The sequence below is a fragment of the Triturus cristatus genome, chromosome 3_2, assembly GCF_964204655.1.
Source record: "Triturus cristatus chromosome 3_2, aTriCri1.1, whole genome shotgun sequence".
In the NCBI taxonomy this organism is placed as follows: Eukaryota; Metazoa; Chordata; class Amphibia; order Caudata; family Salamandridae; genus Triturus; species Triturus cristatus.
The window spans coordinates 161626293-161643466 of NC_140584.1; the positions used below are offsets into that span (position 1 = coordinate 161626293).

At 44.4% G+C, this 17174-nt stretch overlaps 1 protein-coding gene and 1 long non-coding RNA gene across 2 annotated transcripts in view; one reads left to right on the forward strand and one right to left on the reverse strand.

The window, feature by feature from the left end:
- The window catches only part of LOC146856942 (uncharacterized), a 385883-nt gene that overhangs the window by 348855 nt on the left and 19854 nt on the right, over positions 1-17174 (forward strand). The window contains exon 2 of the long non-coding RNA XR_014979833.1: positions 13782-13893. This is a non-coding gene — a long non-coding RNA (uncharacterized LOC146856942). The remainder of the gene's footprint in view (positions 1-13781; positions 13894-17174) is intronic.
- UBE4A (ubiquitination factor E4A) overlaps positions 1-17174 on the reverse strand; it is a 218920-nt gene that overhangs the window by 154748 nt on the left and 46998 nt on the right. Inside the window, exons 4-7 of the mRNA XM_085647409.1 lie at positions 10914-11026; positions 10057-10209; positions 1084-1243; positions 149-351 (exon numbers count right to left, since the gene is read on the reverse strand). Coding sequence (XP_085503535.1) covers positions 149-351; positions 1084-1243; positions 10057-10209; positions 10914-11026 — 629 coding nt within the window. The remainder of the gene's footprint in view (positions 1-148; positions 352-1083; positions 1244-10056; positions 10210-10913; positions 11027-17174) is intronic.

A 17174-nucleotide genomic window follows, 5' to 3' on the forward strand; every position in this document is an offset into this window, starting at 1 on the left:
GCAAACTTTGAATCTCAAGCTGATGCTGACGTGAAACTGATTGGTTGTCAGCTCTGAAGTCCTCTAGAAGGTCCATCTAGTTGGAAAATCACTCAATTTCCCCTAAAACTGAGTCTGGCAATGTGAAGAAGTTGTCCTGAGTGCTCACCTTCGCGATGTCCTTCTGCCGTGTGAAGTATAGCAGCACATCCAGATATGTGTAGAGCACCATCTGGCAGAGATCGAGATCCTTCACCCTCCCGAGAATCACGTCAAAGAGGGGCATGATGACCTCTGTGAAGGTGCGCACTTCCTCATCAGCTGTGATTGCTTCAATCACCTCTTCCAGGAAAGAAGTCACTTCTTCAACCTCTGAAATCAATGGGAGGATGAAATTATAGTGTGTTTGGTCATCTGATAGGATGCAGCATGTTCCTGACTAATACTTTATGGTGTCCATTACAAATCAAGGCATTGCCACAACTGCTCTTCCCCATTCATTAAAGACATCAGTGGAGCAAAATATTGTTGCACTGGAAAACTGGTTTACACTTGTATTGCACTTCACTGCAGTTCCTTCACACCTCATGCATTCACACCTCATGCACAATTTCCCTATGTGCAACATTTCTCTGCCTCCTCTTCTCAGTTTTTGTGGCTCAGCGAAGCATGAGTCCATAATAAGGACAGGTTCAGACCCGGTCTGTCTCTCATATCTCGTGCAAGATCTAGGCAGTGGGCACAATTAGCCTGTGACTCTTGCTGGTTGTACTAGTAAGAAATACACTGTATTGTTTATTAGACAACACACAAATGCTAACATATAAACAAGAAAGATCCACTTTTCGGTTTAGTACATATTCTGAAAATACATGCCTGTTCAATGAGGCGGGCATAAATGTGCGACTTGCAGCAATCCCTGCAGTGACTTTTTTGCCCCTTGAACTGGCTGAAACAGTCATTTGTTTTATTGCAGCCTAAACCTTTAATTGGTATTCTGCAAAGATGGACATGGTCAAAAAGTAGCAATCTTTCAAAGAGAGAAGAGATCGTGTAGGTTGCACGTAAACCATGCGAAACACATAGATCAAGAGACATACGTACGGCCTCCTCTGAAAGCTTCCAACAGCAGGTCCAACAGCTGTTCATGAATGTTCTGGTTCTCATAAATCTCCGGAGTGAGGAAAACAGTGCGAGAGTTGGAGACAATCAGGTTTTTGCATCGGATTGCATATGGAAGCAAGTTCTCAGGCACTTTTGTTATCTGTGTGGACAGAGCCAAACGGAAAAAAACTTCAATGGAGTCCTTTCAGACAACACACTAGCAATTCATTAAAACCTTGCCCTCTTCCCCAAACAGAAGTGGCACCCCCTGCCCTTGAAAGCTTTAGAATAGGCCACCCTAATACCTACAATAGAAGACAAGCATTTCAGGCTAAATTGTTGCCGGTATGAGAGCTGCAACAAAGTGAACCTGCTAATCTTCAAAAACAAAAAAAATGCTGTATCAATTTTGTCATCTTCTTTCTGATGACATGGATGACTACGATGACTCTGTGGCCGAGATCAGTCTTTCATTTCATTTGCAACAAGAGCTGTACGAGCAGCTCAATATCAAGTATAGCTTTCTTATATGACTTCCTCACATTTTTTTCTCTAGATGGCTTTTATTCCTAGACCTTTTTGTGTCATTGAATGTAAATGACACAAAAGAAAGGTCTAAGAAAATGTCAATCAGTCTTACTTCATCCCATGTAGGTAAAGTAGCTGTTAAGTTTAGGGTCATCTCTGAATCTGGCCAGTTTCATGGGGCTAGTTTGTCGGCATCACTCTTAAGAGTTCTATTACCTTATGAGACTTTAAGCAGGTTGCCCATGGAGTCCATTAGATGAGATTAAAGGGATTCTGTAAAACTATCTACATTCAGAGTATTTAAATTTCAATACTCCACTTGTTAAACGGCGAGGATGCCAGTGTATGATTGCACTGCACAACGATTCGTCCAGTTAAGGCCGACTATGTCAGTCACGTACACCACAGGATTATTAGAGTGTATCCAATCAACACTGACCGTTGATTTGAGCGGATTTCTTGACAATTTGGTTAAGGCCTTTTTCCCCTGAAAAGTGCACCGGACCTCTGTAACTAGCTTATCTTGCCGTAAATTCAAATCTCCTAGAAATCCTTATACTGGCATAAGATGAAAATGGCTTAAGTGATTCTTGTAGCAATTCATTGGCAAGAGAGTCTAGATTATTTGAAGGGCTGTAAATAAAGATTAGGGTCCAAAATGCAGAAGGGGTAACAGTGAATTTAGCTTGCACCTGTCAAAGGAAGGAATATGCTACTTACCAGTATGCATCTGTTCTTGGCATGTAGAGCCGCAGATCTACACACTTTTGCATAGATCGCCATCTGGTGTTGGGCCCGGATGTTTGCAGTTTGTTTTTCCTCTTGGAAAGTCTTTGAAAGTCACGAGGTCGGTGACTCCTCCTATGGATCGTATTGCGCATGGGCTTCGGCTCCATCCTCAGATTGTTTTTCGCCAGCAGGGAAAGATGGAGCATCGTAACAGTGAAGAAACCCATGTGTGTTGTATCTAAATAAGATAGACTGGAACAGATACAGGTAGCCGGGGAGGCGGGTGGGCGTGTGTAGATCTGCAGCTCTACATGCCAAGAACAGATGCATACTGGTAAGTAGCATATTCCGTTCGAGGCATATGAGCTGCAGATTACACACTTTTGCATAGACATATAACAGTTTCCAACCTTAGCGGCGACCACCAGTATCTGTTGCAGTGGTTTGAAATAATGTTTTTAGTACAGCTTGGTTTGCACATCTACACAATAGTGTTTAGTGAAAGTGTGCGGTGTTGACCATGTAGCTGCTTTGCAGATATCATCTAATGGGATGTTCCCTAGAAAAGCCATAGAAGCCCCTATCTTTTGTGTAGAATGGGCTTTAGGGGGAACGGATAGCGTTCGTTTTGCTTTGTGGTAGCAAATCTGGATGCATTTTACAATCCACCTAGCTATCCCTGATTTTGAGATGGGGTTGCCCTTGTGTGGTGGAGAGAAAGAGACAAACAGTTGTTTGGTCTTTCTGAAAGGTTGTGTTCTTTGGATACAGTAAAGTAAGGCTCGTTTGACATCTAGCGTGTGCAGAGCCCTTTCTGCAACAGTCTGTGGTTGCGAGAAAAATACTGGTAAGTCTACAGATTGGTTTAGGTGAAAAGGGGAAATGACTTTAGGGAGACATTTTGGGTTGGTACGGAGAACAACCTTGTTCTGGTGCATTTGAAGAAAGGGTTCTTGTATGGTAAGTGCTTGTATCTCACTGACCCTTCTAAGGGAAGTGATGGCTACAAGGAAAGCTGTTTTCCATGTGAGGAATTGCAGTTCGCATTTATGCAAAGGTTCGAAGGGAGGCCCCATCAGCCTTGTGAGAACGATATTTAAGTTCCACACAGGTGAGGGTGGTACTCTGGGGGGAATTATTCTTTTGAGGCCTTCCATGAAGGGTTTAATGGCAGGTACTCTGAAAAGTGATAGGTGCTGCCTGTTTTGTAGGTAAGCTGCAATTGCTGCGAGGTGTAGCCGAATGGAGGTATAGGCTAGATTACACCTTTGTAGGTGGAGTAGGTAGCATATGATGTGTTGTATAGACAAGTCTAGAGGATCGATTGTGTTGTTATGCCAATAAACAACAAATCTTTTCGACTTGGCAGCATAGCAGGCTCTAGTGGTAGGGCGTCTAGCTTCTTTGATGACGTTCATACAGTCAGGGGGAAGGTTTAGGTATCGAATTCTAGGATTTCAGGAGCCAGATCGCAAGGTTGAGCTGAGCTGGGTCCGCGTGCCTGATCTCTCCATGGTTCTGGGTTAGGAGGCATGGTGAGAGGTGTAGCTTTTGGTGTGGTACTACCGAGAGTTCCAGCAGCGTGGTGTAACACGGTTGTCTGGCCCACGTTGGAGGTACTAGGATCAGTGTGAGGGAATGCTGTTGTAGCTTTCGTACCACTAACGGAATGAGTGGGAGAGGCGGAAATGCGTACTCAAATTTGCCTGACCAGTTCATCCATATCGCATTTCCTTTGGACAATGGTTGGGAGTATCTGGCGGCGAAGCTTGGGCATTTTGTGTTTTCGTGGGTGGCGAAGAGGTCTATCTGTGGATGCCCCCACATTTGAAAGAATGGATGAAGAACCTGTGGGTGAAGTTCCCACTCGTGGATTTGTTGTGTCTGTCTGCTGAGCAGATCTGCCATGGTGTTTTGGACTCCTGGGACATGTTGAGCTAGGAGAAAGATTTTTGGGGGAATTGCCCATCTCCATATGCTCTGTGCTAATTGAGAGAGCTGTGGACAGTGTGTGCCGCCTTGTTTTTGGATATAATGCATGGCCGTCATGTTGTCTGTGCGAATGAGGACTGCCTTGCCTGAATCTGTGGTTGAAAGGATTTCAGGGCTTGAAAGATAGCTAGTAACTCCAGATGGTTGATATGGAGTAACTTTTGTTGCGGCGTCCATGTGCCCTGCACTGTGAGGTGTAATAGGTGAGATCCCCAGCCAGAGAGCGATGCATCCATCGTTAGTATTATTTGGGGAACCGGGTCCAGGAACAGTCGACCTTTGGAAAGGTTTGTGGTGTTCCACCACTGCAGAGAGCGATGGGTACGACCGTCTACCAACACCAGATCTGTCAGTTGCCCCTGGGCCTGGTTCCATTGGCACGCTAAGCACTCTTGGAGTGGACGCATCTGGAGTGTTGCGTGGGGCACTATGAAAATGCAAGAGGCCATCATCCCTATCAGTTGCATAAACACTCTTGCTGGAAGGGAGTGTTGAAGTACGAATTTTTGTCACAAAGCCTGAATGCTTGCAATCCTGGACGGATTGGGGTAAGCTATTGCTTTTGAGGTGTCTATGGTGGCACAGAGGTATTGTTTTATGTGGGATGGTGTTAGCTGGGACTTTTGGTGGTTCACCGTGAAGCCTAGTTGGTGAAATAGTTGGATTGTGGTGGCGGTGTGGTGTACACATTGGTTGTATGAAGTGGCTTTTATCAGCCAGTCGTCCAAGTATGGGAAGACGTGAATGTGCGGTCTTCTGAGGTGTGCCGCCACTACCGCTAGGCACTTGGTGGATACCCGTGGTGCTGTTGTGACTCCGAATGGGAGCACCTTGAACTGGTAGTGTTGTCCGTCCACTACAAATATGAGGTACTCTGTGAGCATGGTGTACTGGAATGTGGAAGTATGCGTCTTTCAAGTCCAGTGTGGTGAGAAAGTCGTTCTGGGAGAGGAGCGGAAGTACCTGCTGAAGCGTTACCATGTGAAAATGGTCTGAGTGTATGTATGTGTTTAGGGGCCGGAGATCTAGACTAGGTCGTAGAGTCTCGTCCCTTTTTGGTATTAGAAAATATAGGGAGAAGACCCCTAAATTTTGTTGATTGACGGGAATGTGTTCTATTGCCTGATTTTGTAGGAGGGAGATTACCTCCTGCTTTAGTAATGTGGAATGTTCTTGTGACATTGGGCGTTGCCTGGGTGGAATGTTTGGGGGGGGGGGGGGGGGGTAGATGTTAATTCCACGCAGTATCCTGACCGAATAATTTGGGTCACCCATTTGTCTGAGGTGATGGTCTCCCAGACATGAAGGAAATTTTGAAGTCTGACCCCGACCGGAGTGGGATGGTCTGGAGGGAGCGGGGGGGTGGGGGGGGGTAGTCATTGGGTAGGCGTTGTGGCAGAGCGGGCTTTATTTGTTTTGCCTCTGCCTTTATTATTGTTGTCCCTCTAGTCGCCTCTTTGATAACCCCTTGTGAAGGTGGACTGAGTGGGGGATTTGTAGGAAGTGGACGCGTTATCTGAGGAGTAGCCTCTAGATGTACTCCGAAAGGAAGAGTGGCGAAAAGAGCGCCTAGGAGGGTGTGACTGTAGGGCTCCCATGGACTTCACCGTATCCGTGTCCTTCTTCATTTTTTCGAGGGACTCATCTACCTTTGGGCCGAAAAGGTTGTTGTTGGTCAAAGGGATGATTAAGGATGGAGACTTGTACCTCTGGTTTAAATCCTGATATTCTTAGCCAAGCATGGCGACAGAGGAGGACGCTAGTATTAATGGCCCTGGAGGCTGTGTCTGCTGCATCTAAGGCACAGCGTATAGAGGTGTTAGTGATTGTCTTACCCTCTTGAATTAATTCATTGGCCCTAGTTTTATATTTTTCAGGGAGGTGGTGCATTAGGTTTTCTAATTCATCATAATGTGCCCTATCATATCTGGCCAATAGTGCTTGGGTGTTGGCGATACGCCATATATTGGCTGCCTGTGACGCAGTGCGCCTTCCTGATGCGTCCAGTAGTTTTGAGTCTTGGTCAGGTGGTGGGGCTTCGCCTGACGCCTGGGAATTTGTTCTTTTTCGTGCAGTGGAAACCACTAGGGAATCTAGTGGCGCTGGCCCTTTGATATAGGAGGGATCTGTGGGGGCAGCTTTGTATTTTTTTGTCTATGCGTGGGTTAATGACCCTGGCCCTAACTGGGTCTTTAAAAACCTCTGGCGCATGCTTTACCACCCCCTTAAGCATAGGTAGTATGGAGGTAGACCTATGTGTGGTATCAAATGTATCACCAAGTTGGTCACACACTGCTCCACCCACTAGCGTGTTACCCCGAAGAATTGTGGTCCCTGTAGTCAGCGTCGGCGGGTACGCCTATGCTCAGTGGTGCGTGCAAGTCAGAGTAGCGTTAGCCATCCCTGGACACGTGTTTCCCGGTAGTTGCCGCTCGTCAGCAGGGAGTAGGAAGAATGCAGGGTTGCTTGTGTAGGCTGCTAAAATCATATCAGGTCTGTACCTCTCGTAGCGAACGCAGGTGCGTAACCATGAGCCCGTCGACTCCGGGGCTCAGAGAGCCACTAAATATGTATCCCCAAGTTGGTCGCACACTGCTCCACCCACTAGCGTGTCAGGGATGGCACACGCCACGCATACTTGCATTCACACTCGAGCATAGGTGTATCCGCCGACGCTGACCTTCAGGGGCCATTTTCATTGGGGGAACACGCCTGGTAGGTGTAGCAGTGTGCGACCAATCTGGTTTAACTGTGGTATCAAATGTGTTGAGGAGGAAATCCTCCTCCACTGGGTCAGTGTGCAAGTCTACCCCGTGATAGTGTGCCGCCCTTTGAAGTAGATGGTGAAACCCTAATGAGTCTTCCGGTGGAGATGGCCTGGAAGGGTAAAGGTCATCTTGTAGGACGTCGGGGATATCTGGGTTATTGTAGTCGTCCCATGGGTCTGGGGATCCTGTAGGGGTGGGGTCTTGGGGCACATCCCCTATATCGTGATATGGGTCCCCCTGATCATCATCGTCTGGAGACGGGGGTCGGAGAGCGATGAGGTGGGGGTGGAGAAGGCAGGGGGGGTGGAGAGGATGGAGGAGGTGGGGGGAAGGTATTCTGAAAGGAGAGGTAGCAGAGTCCTTCCTCTTTGGAGGTGGAGGCGGAGCCGGTTTGTCCAAATGTCTCTTTTTGGAAGAGAGTGCCAGATGTCCAGTTTTTGGATCCTTGGTGAGAGTTTTTTTGCAAGGGATCCGGTGTAAATAGTTCCTGTGAAAGTATTTGGTCCGTCGGCGCCGAAGGCTTGTGCGTGCCAGTTTGCTTAGCACCGGGCTTGGGAACCTCCGATTTCTTGGTCGGCGCCGAGATGGGCTTCAGCTTGGAAGTGTCGGTGCAGAGGGCCTTATGGGGTTTGGTCGGTACCGAAGATGGCGTCGGTACGGTAGAGCTGGGTTTCGACCCAGAGGGCTTCGGTGCGGAGCTCGGTGTCGAGGTAGAGGCCGGTTTCTTTTTCGGTGCCGAAGTGAGTTTCTCGGCACCGCTGGTAGGCTGACTCGAGCCCGAGCCGCCGGAAGGCTTACTTGGCTACTTCACCGGGCCCGAAGGTGGGGTGTGGGAAGCAGTGTCTCTGGTCTTGCTTAGGCCCGGAGGCGAAGGCGTGACCGAAGCCTTTTTGGGTGTTGGCGTGGGTGTGGTGGGGAGGGGGGGGGGGGGGGGGTAATAGTACTCACGACCCTCTGCGCCGGAGTGATGTCTTCCACATCTGACTCGTCGGCCTCGGAAGCACTGACGAGCTCCTCTTCGGTGTGCTGCTGTCCCGGATCTTGGATGTCGTCTCTGAAGATATCGACTGGAACGGAGGTCGAGGAGTGTGCCATGTTTCTTCTGGCTCTTCGGTCCCGAATAGTCTTTTTCGATCGGAAAGACTTACAGGCCAGACAGTCTCGAGCCTCGTGTTCAGGGGAGAGGCAGAGGTTGCATACCTCATGAAGATCGGTGTGGGGGAATTTGGACTCACATCGAGGGCACTTCTTGAATGGAGTTCTTTCCATCAGCCGGGACCGGAGCTTGGGTAGGCCCAAAGGCCGCCGTCGAAGACTGGAATCGAAGGTTTGCCGATGAGAAGGTGCGTTGATTGAGGAGATCGCGATCGAAACAATACCGCGATTTGTGGTGGGGATTCCGCTTCGATCGTCGAACTGGAAAATGTTCGGAACCGGAGCGCGAAGATTACATCCGAGATCGATGGCGGATAAAAACAATCTGAGGATGGAGCCGAAGCCCATGCGCAATACGATCCAAAGGAGGAGTCACTGACCTCGTGACTGCCAAGAGGAAAAACAAACTGCAAACATCCGGGCCCAACACCAGATGGCGATCTATGCAAAAGTGTGTAATCTGCAGCTCATATGCCTCGAACCTTATGTTTTGTGACTTACTATGGTTACATTCAGTGAGGCTCTGAAAATTAATGCTACCCCTCTACCTTTCCCATGGTTTCCACTGCAGTCCCAGTACAGTTACACAGCTCTATCACAACTGTCACTCACTGGCTAGAAGATACCTTGGGGCTTTTAAATAGACCTAAAACATGCACAGTAATCAAGAATGTCATGAGTAAATAGAATTCCTCCCCCTAGTCCAAGACTTATGAGGCAAGGTCCGTCGTATGCCTGCACTGGCTTGCAATAACCCAGCAGATCTCAAAGTCTGGCCCATTTCCTGTCACCAAAGAGGAGATCAATGTACAAAAACCTGAAGTCAAATCAGATGGATTACTTCACAAACAGATGCATGTGAAAACGCATTCAACAAGGAAAAAGGGCTCAGTGAACAATACATTGCTCTATATACTAGATTTACTCTGCTGTAACAGGAGTGGGTGTGTTTTGAATAAATTATGAGAAAGCAATAGATGTGTGAAATGGCTTTAGTTTTATGAAAAATACATTTGCTCAATAAAGTTTAATATTTTCACCATATTCTATAACAAGGATTCAAAATTAAATAAATAATAAATAGGTTTGCGATAAACCCACCATGTATTTTTCTCTGAGTCCTTTTTCCTTGTTGAATGAGTTTTCCCATTGACATAGGTTTGTGAATTAAACCATTTGATTTGCCCTAAGTTTTTGTACATTGATATGTTCTTTCACTGCCTCAGGAACTCGCATTATTAGCAGAGGATCCCCTTTTTCATTACATTACTTTCACCAAAGAGGTTCAGTCTTCCTACAGAGAAATCAGTAAAATAAATGCAAAGTGTGCCCTTCATCTTTCAGGAAGGGGCAGATGGAAGGACTAAAAGTTACAAGCCCTGAATCACTTTTTTTCCCCAACTGGCACCAGCACACAAAGTGCAAATGAAATCAACCACTTGTGGCCCATTTTTGCATTGAGAATGAACCAGACTTATATTCTTAGCCTTTAGCTCAAAAAGACCACATGATAAAAATTAAAATTTGCAACTGGTAGTCCCTACCTTAGAATGCAATTTGGAAGTGGTAGCCCCCAAATGACCGATATGTGGAAAATGTTATCACATCTATGTAAACATACTGGTAAACCTAGTATTCGCAATCAATGAATAGTTTAACTTAATCATGAATATTAATTATCCCGTCAGCCAACCATAAAACTAGAACAGAATTAAAAGACAAGACACCCCCCCCCCTCTCATTTTTGTGCCACCTGCCCCACACTACAGCTAGTACATCTCAAGCCCCAGTCACCACAAACCTCTTCCTTTGCCCTCTGGAAGCAGGCACTCAGGTAAGGGATAATGTGCTTCTCTCCAGCATCACGATCTGCTGAGAGGTTTTGTGTGCCTACAGAAGTCATGTAGATAAGGTGGTTGCCTGGTTCTGGGAGCAGCAATCGACTGAAGACGGCCTGAGAAGCGAGAGAGAGAAAAACAAAATAAGACCAAACACATAGGATTGCCAATAGCTGGGTATTGCCAACACAATCTAGAAGAAGCCCAGCAACCACACATGGGAATGTTCTCAAAACAAAACAAATGTAAGCACATTTAAAAAAAAAAAAAAAAAACCCACACAGGTGGCAACATCGAACAAAGAACAGAATATCGAAACTGCAGTGTTTGGGAAACCAAACAAAAACCCAAGTAGGGTTCTACAAAACACAACCATAGAAGAAGTACCCATAAATTAGAGGGGAGTGTTTATTAAAGCAACATCTATTTCGGAAGCCTAAAACCCAAGAGGCCGGGAAGATGCAGTACTGCACCGATCCCACAACCAGCACCCAGTACACAATGCAAAACTTAGATGCTAACACCATAAACAGCTCACGGTCAGGATAAGTCAATGAAAAATACAGCAAAGGGACCTAAATAAATTCAGGGCCCAGTCAAAAGTTATATATCCCGCCTTAGAGGTGGCTATGTGCAAAACACATTACATTAATACGCTCACTCAAATATCAGTGACAGTGGTTCCCCTGCAATATCCATAACCTTAAGTTGCTTTCAAAAACCTTTTTCCATACAAATGCAAGATGTTAAGTGCGGCCAATACTGGAAGAGACAAGAGACCACTATCCGACCCCTGACAGAAGAGAAGTTATTCATTAACCTGTTCCACATTGTCCATGTCGAGCCAGTCCTGTCCATCCAGATCTGCCACCATCTCTTCGAGGTAGACACATCGCATTGGAATTCCATTCCCGCCCTTCAGGCTGGGGTCACCTGGGTAGACAGAATATGCACTATAAATGAACACCGCCCGCCACTAGAGGGTGACTCAGTGCTAGGCCCAGCCACTACATACTTCCTATTCACCATGAACACACATTCACGTGTAGCAACTCAATGCGCACTCCAATGAGTTGTGGACATATTACTGAACACAACTTATAACTAGATATGAAAATCACTTCTTAACTGCAACGTTGCAACTTAATGTTCTTGGGTTGCTTTAATCCACAAACATTTTCAAAAATGTAAATTTAAATCCCCCTGTTAGAGGCTTCCTAGGATTAGGAAGGATGCTCCATTTCCAACACTTCCTTGGTGTACATTGCAACCCAGTGATTGTATTCTTTGGGTACTCCCTTGGTCTTCCAGCAGAAGAGCATCAAATGTGTACGTCAGAAGGTCGGGGTTTGACAGCTCAGCTTTCAAACAAACTTACCGGTAACAATATGTGGGCTTTGGGTCCATCCCTTTCAACCATTGACTTTCTTTGAAAAGCCTCTTTCAGTCATTGGCTAGAGACTGTCAATCACATCTTGGCTCTGGGAGGTGGAGCATTTATCGCGCACCTAATGCTACTGGAAGATTGGGAGTGTACTCCCATCTCCACTCAAGTGCTTCTGTTAAACTGCATGTTGGACTTCGTTACAACTATAGCCCTCTCGTTCTGCTCCTGCTGCTTCCTCATGTGTGTGTCACGTGCTAACACATTCTACATTAGAACTTTAAGGCCAGACCTACTGGCATTGCCAATGCCTATCCGAATGTGTTTTGCTAATTCTAGAAACTTAAGCTAGGGGGGCGTGGCTTGAAGCCCGGCAGGCATGGCGGTGAGGCTCCCGGACCGCTGCAGGCGAACCGCGCTCAGAGAGACCCAATCGTGAAGCTGCCTGAAGTACCTCGCGGGTGTCGATACTCGCGGGGATGTAGCCACCTCCTCTGCTTTTCCGGTAATTTTCAAGGCTATATTGGATGCTGTTCACACGCCTGTGAGGTCGCGCTATGACGCCACCATTTTTTTTTTTTTTTTTTTAACACAACGTGAACGTTTCTCTTTCTGCATAAGCAGCGATTTTGACTTGCATTAATGCACACATTGGACCCCCTGTGCTTTTATAATGCCATATTTCTCAGCAGAGGTCTATGCTGGCGCTGTAGCCCAGTTTCACCCCACCTTTCCATAGGTGCTGAGGTAATGTGGTTATAGTCGCCATTTTGTCTCATCTCCAATTTTATTAGGATAGCTTTTCAATACTAAGAGGCGCACTAGCTTTATTTTTACAGCATTGTGAGGCTCTGTATGGATTATTCCTCTCATGTGTGATACCTCTTTGCTTTATGGACACATTTTAGACTATTCATAGTGCTTTTTCAAGCATCTCAAATGCTTATCCTGTGGTGGCGACTTAACGGACTCTTAATATACATAGGCTCCTAATACTTTTTGGTCTGTTTTATTCCACAAAATCGATTTTCACTGCGCTGTCCCGTTGAACTGTACACTCCTTCAGCCAGTTGTTTTTTTTTCCTCCTCATTGCCAACTTCCTCACCTTTGAAGTCCGTGTTTGCCCTCTGGACTCTCGATTTTACAGTTTGATGGGCAGAACAAAAGGCACCATCTCTGCTACTTCGAAACCAAAACGCATCTTCATCAAAAACTCAAAAGTTTTCTCAGAACTCTCTAATTTGGATAGTTTGGGGTTCCTTGAAATAGACCAGTGCAAAACAGATATGGAGCCTACGCAGTTAACATGAGGGAAGTCTAATGTGAAACACTGAAAAAAAGAACCCACTTCACCACCCAAACCGGCCTCCCCAGTCTCAATGGAACTACTGCTACAGGGAATAAGAGCCCTCAGACCTTTCATGGAGGAAACAAATACCAAATCCTATCAGACAACTGTTCGCAGCTGGACGCTAGACTCAATAGTGAAGCAGAATGCTTCCTCCTATCAGGATACCACTAAATGCGTTACCTCCTTACACTCTCAAGTATCAACACTACAAAAACAAGTTGAGGACCTTGAAAATCGAAACAGGAGAAATAACATACGCATCTATAATTTGGCGGAAGGGGTTGAAGGGAAGATCCTATTGCTTTCTTTGAACCTTTTCTTCCTAAAATTCTTCACTTGCCAGAATACACCATAGTGAACATACGTGTTCACAGATTAGGTCGTTTTGTCACTAATACTTCACCTTCACAGAGGCAGAGGCGAGTCATTTTGTACTTTCTAGAGTATACAGATATGTTAAAAGTTTTGGCTGCTGCCAGGGCTCTTCAAAAAATGTCCTGGTCTGGTGCTACATTATTTTGTGCACAGGACTATTCCAAAGCTACTGTGTCAAGACGTAAAGCCTTCCTCGACATGAGAACAGAACTCCGCTCCAAGGGTGCCAGATATGGTCTATTTCATCCATGCTTGTCTAAAGTCACTTATAATAACAAAACTACTTCATACGTTGATCCAGAACGTTTGAAAGCTTCATTAATACACACGACTGATCTTATGGATTCTTCAAGACCATCCTCCTCACATGGAACTTGATTCGTCTGTGTTTATTTGAGCTGTCATCTTCTCGTTGATTACAGGATTTATGCGGTTAAATATTTTTATTAGGCCTACATTTTAGTCTCATCTTTGACAATGTTAACCAATATTACAAGTTTGTGCTTCTTCCATGTTTATATTTAGCATATAAGCTAGAGCTAATTTGACCATTTCATTAATTTTTTTGCTTCCACAGTCACGTTTATGTTATGGCGTGTTCCCTTCTTGGTCTGGTCCGGTCCTCACTGGACGTCTCGTCTGCTCCGTGTGGCTCCACCTTCCCCCACATTCTTGCTCCCTTAGTGTAGGTATGTTGTTTGTTTTGTCTTTCGTTTTTTGTATTGTCTTACAATTTCCCTCTCTTTTTGATTCCGGTGTCTTTTATACTCTTACCCAGTTTTATTCTCTCTTCTACAAAACAGTACTTGCTACTCTAATACTCATTCTTCTTAGCTCCTTGTCTCCTCTTTATCTACTCATTAATTCTAACTCTTCTTTTTTGTCAATTTCGTCTTTCATTCATGGTTTATACCTTCTACATTTTTCCTCTTATCTGAGTTCTTATCTTTCCTCCATCTCCTTTTACTCTTTTTTAATAATATACAGTGTTATAACTAATTGGATTTTTGTCTCACAGTTTTGAATCTTTTCATTTTTGATTATTTATGTCATTAAAATTCATTTAATGGAGGGGTCTAAACTCTCCCATCAAAAGACAGAGTCCTTACTCATTAAACTAAACTGAATGCTGATTTGGTGTTTTTACAAGAAACTCATCTAACAGAAAAACAGGTTTTTGACCCATTTGTTGACAGGAACTCTAGATTTCCCTTTGTTCCTAATAAACCACATAAATCCTTTGTTCACACTATTACTCAACACAAACTCCTAGAGCCTTGGTGCCTATGTAATCCAACTACCAGAGAATATACTTTCTATTCCCCCACTCACCACACCCAGTCAAGAATGCATTATATTTTTGTCTCCCACAATACCTCACAAACTCTTACACATGCAGAAATTGGCCCCATTTTACTCTGGGATCATGCTTCTGTTTCAATTGGCATAGACATTTTACCTAAATCTTCAATTCCTAAAAGATAGCGTTTTAATATTGCTCTCCTTTTAAACCCAGAGTTTACTGCTTCGTTCACTACTTTTTTTCAATGAATATTTTTCAATGAATATTTTGAAATCAAACTGAGCACATGCCGTTTTCAACTATATGGGATGCATATAATGCTTCGGCAAGAGATTTCATTATTGGTTTTGTTGCCAAGAAATGCAGAAATGCACGTTTACACACTAAGAATCTTCTTCAGGACATCAAGAAGTTAGAACATTCTTATTACACGTCTCACTCGAAACATTGCTTAACAGCCCTTACAAACGCTAAATTACAGTTTAATAAGAAGTCGACTGATGACGCCTCATTATACCTGTTAAAATCCAGTGCAAAGTTTTATCGAGGTAAAAATAAAGCTGGGAAAATATTGGCTAATTACTTAAAAGTTAGGCAGAACAAATTAAACATAGAATCAATTTACGACACACATTCAAATTTAAAATTTAAGGATGCTGAAATTCTAAGTGAATTCTCCCATTTTTACAAATCTCTATATTCATCTGAAACACAACCCACTGATCATTCCCCGTCACATTTCTTTTCTAACATACCAAAACCCCAACTTTCTTCTCTAGATTTAGCCTCTTTGGAGTCAGATATTACACGAGAACTCTTTATTGCACTTCAACATCGTAAAAAAGATAAGGCACCGGGTCCGGATGGTTTTACCGTTGAATTCTACCTTCATTTTTCCAAGCTCCTTTTGCCTAAATTGCACTCTAATGAATTTTTTTAGTTCTTTAACAACTCTTCTGGATCCTTTTCGGAAGCACATATTTACCTCATCCCCAAGGAAGGCAAAGACTCTAGATTTTGTAAAAACTATAGGCCTATCTCCCTGGTTAACATTGAATATAACATCTTTTCTAAAGGGTTAGCTATTAGATTAGATTCCTACCTACCAAACCTGTTGGGAAAGGAACAGTCTGGCTTTGTTAAGGGACGATTTATCACAGACAATACACAACTTCTTTGTAACGTTTTATCCAAATCTTCTCACCTAAAACAATCCCTAGCAGCAATTGCACTAGACGCGGAAAAGGTTTTTTATAGATTGAGTGGACTTATTCATTTTACACTCTATTTATTTTACACTCTTAAGTGGTTTGGCTTTGGTCCCAAATTTACATCCTTGGTTTCTCTTCTTTATTCCAATCCTCGTGCTGTAGTTTGTGCTAATGGTATGATTTCCTCATTCTTTGATTTAGGTATAGGAGTTCGTCAAGGTTGCCCCTTCTCTCCCTTCCTCTTTAATTTGGCTCTGGAACCTTTCCTTTCCAAATTACGCCAAAACCCAAATTTACATGGTTTCCAAATGTTAAATTACCATATTAAACTTGCAGCTAATGGGGACGATCTCTTGCTTTTTATATCAAATCCAAGCGAATCAATCCCTGCCTTTCTAGCTGAAGTTCAAGTATACTCCCTTCTTTCAGGATACAAGCTAAATAATGTAAAATGCAAAATGTTGCCCATAACCAAGTATACTTTCAAACCAGAATTGAATGCTTCTAACTTTACATGGAGTTCCAATCATATTAAGTACCTAGGGCTACATATTACACCTAATATTTCAGACACAGTAGCACTGTGCATGAATAAATGTATTCAAATCTTTCAGACCTAACCGCTAAGTTTACTTATCTTGGTGGGGGCGCTTAGACACCATTAAGATGATGCTGTCGCCCATAGTTTTATACACTATTTCCAATATACCACTTCCAATTCCTGTTAAATCATTTAACAAGATCAATTCCATCCTCTCTTCCTTTTTATGGAACAATAAAAGACCCAGAATGTCTCCGATAAGGTTAAATCGTTCCAAAACAGAAGAACAAGTTACTTACCTTCGGTAACGCTTTTTCTGGTGGATACAGTATCTGCCTGTGGATTCCTCACCTTGTGAATATCCCCTGCGCCAGCAACATTCGGAAACTTTCTGCAGCAGTCCACGCCGATGAGGTCGAAGACGACATCAGAGAGGAACAGCTCCGCTCGCGACTCCGCCGACGTCACCGGCTCCATAAGAGGACCTCGTCGGCGTGATGACGTCAGTTCCGCCCCTTTTTTCCGTGCCTTCAAGGCACACGGACGGACCGACAGCAATATATACACAGTATACACAGTACATGATATGCAAAGCAACACACACTGTGTGAAGAATAAATAAACAGGCAAAAGAATAAACACAATGCCTTTTGACAGTAACAAATACCATTTGAAACACCATCAATAGAATTGTAGGTATAGAAGGATGGACAACGGGGAGGCGGGTGGGTCACTGAGGAATCCACAGGCAGATACTGTATCCACCAGAAAAAGCGTTACCGAAGGTAAGTAACTTGTTCTTCTGATGGATACATCTGCCAGTGGATTCCTCACCTTGTGAATAGAATCCCACAGCAGTCCCCACTCCCGGAGGAGGGTGTCCACCCTTCTATACCAAAAAGTCCTGAAGGACGG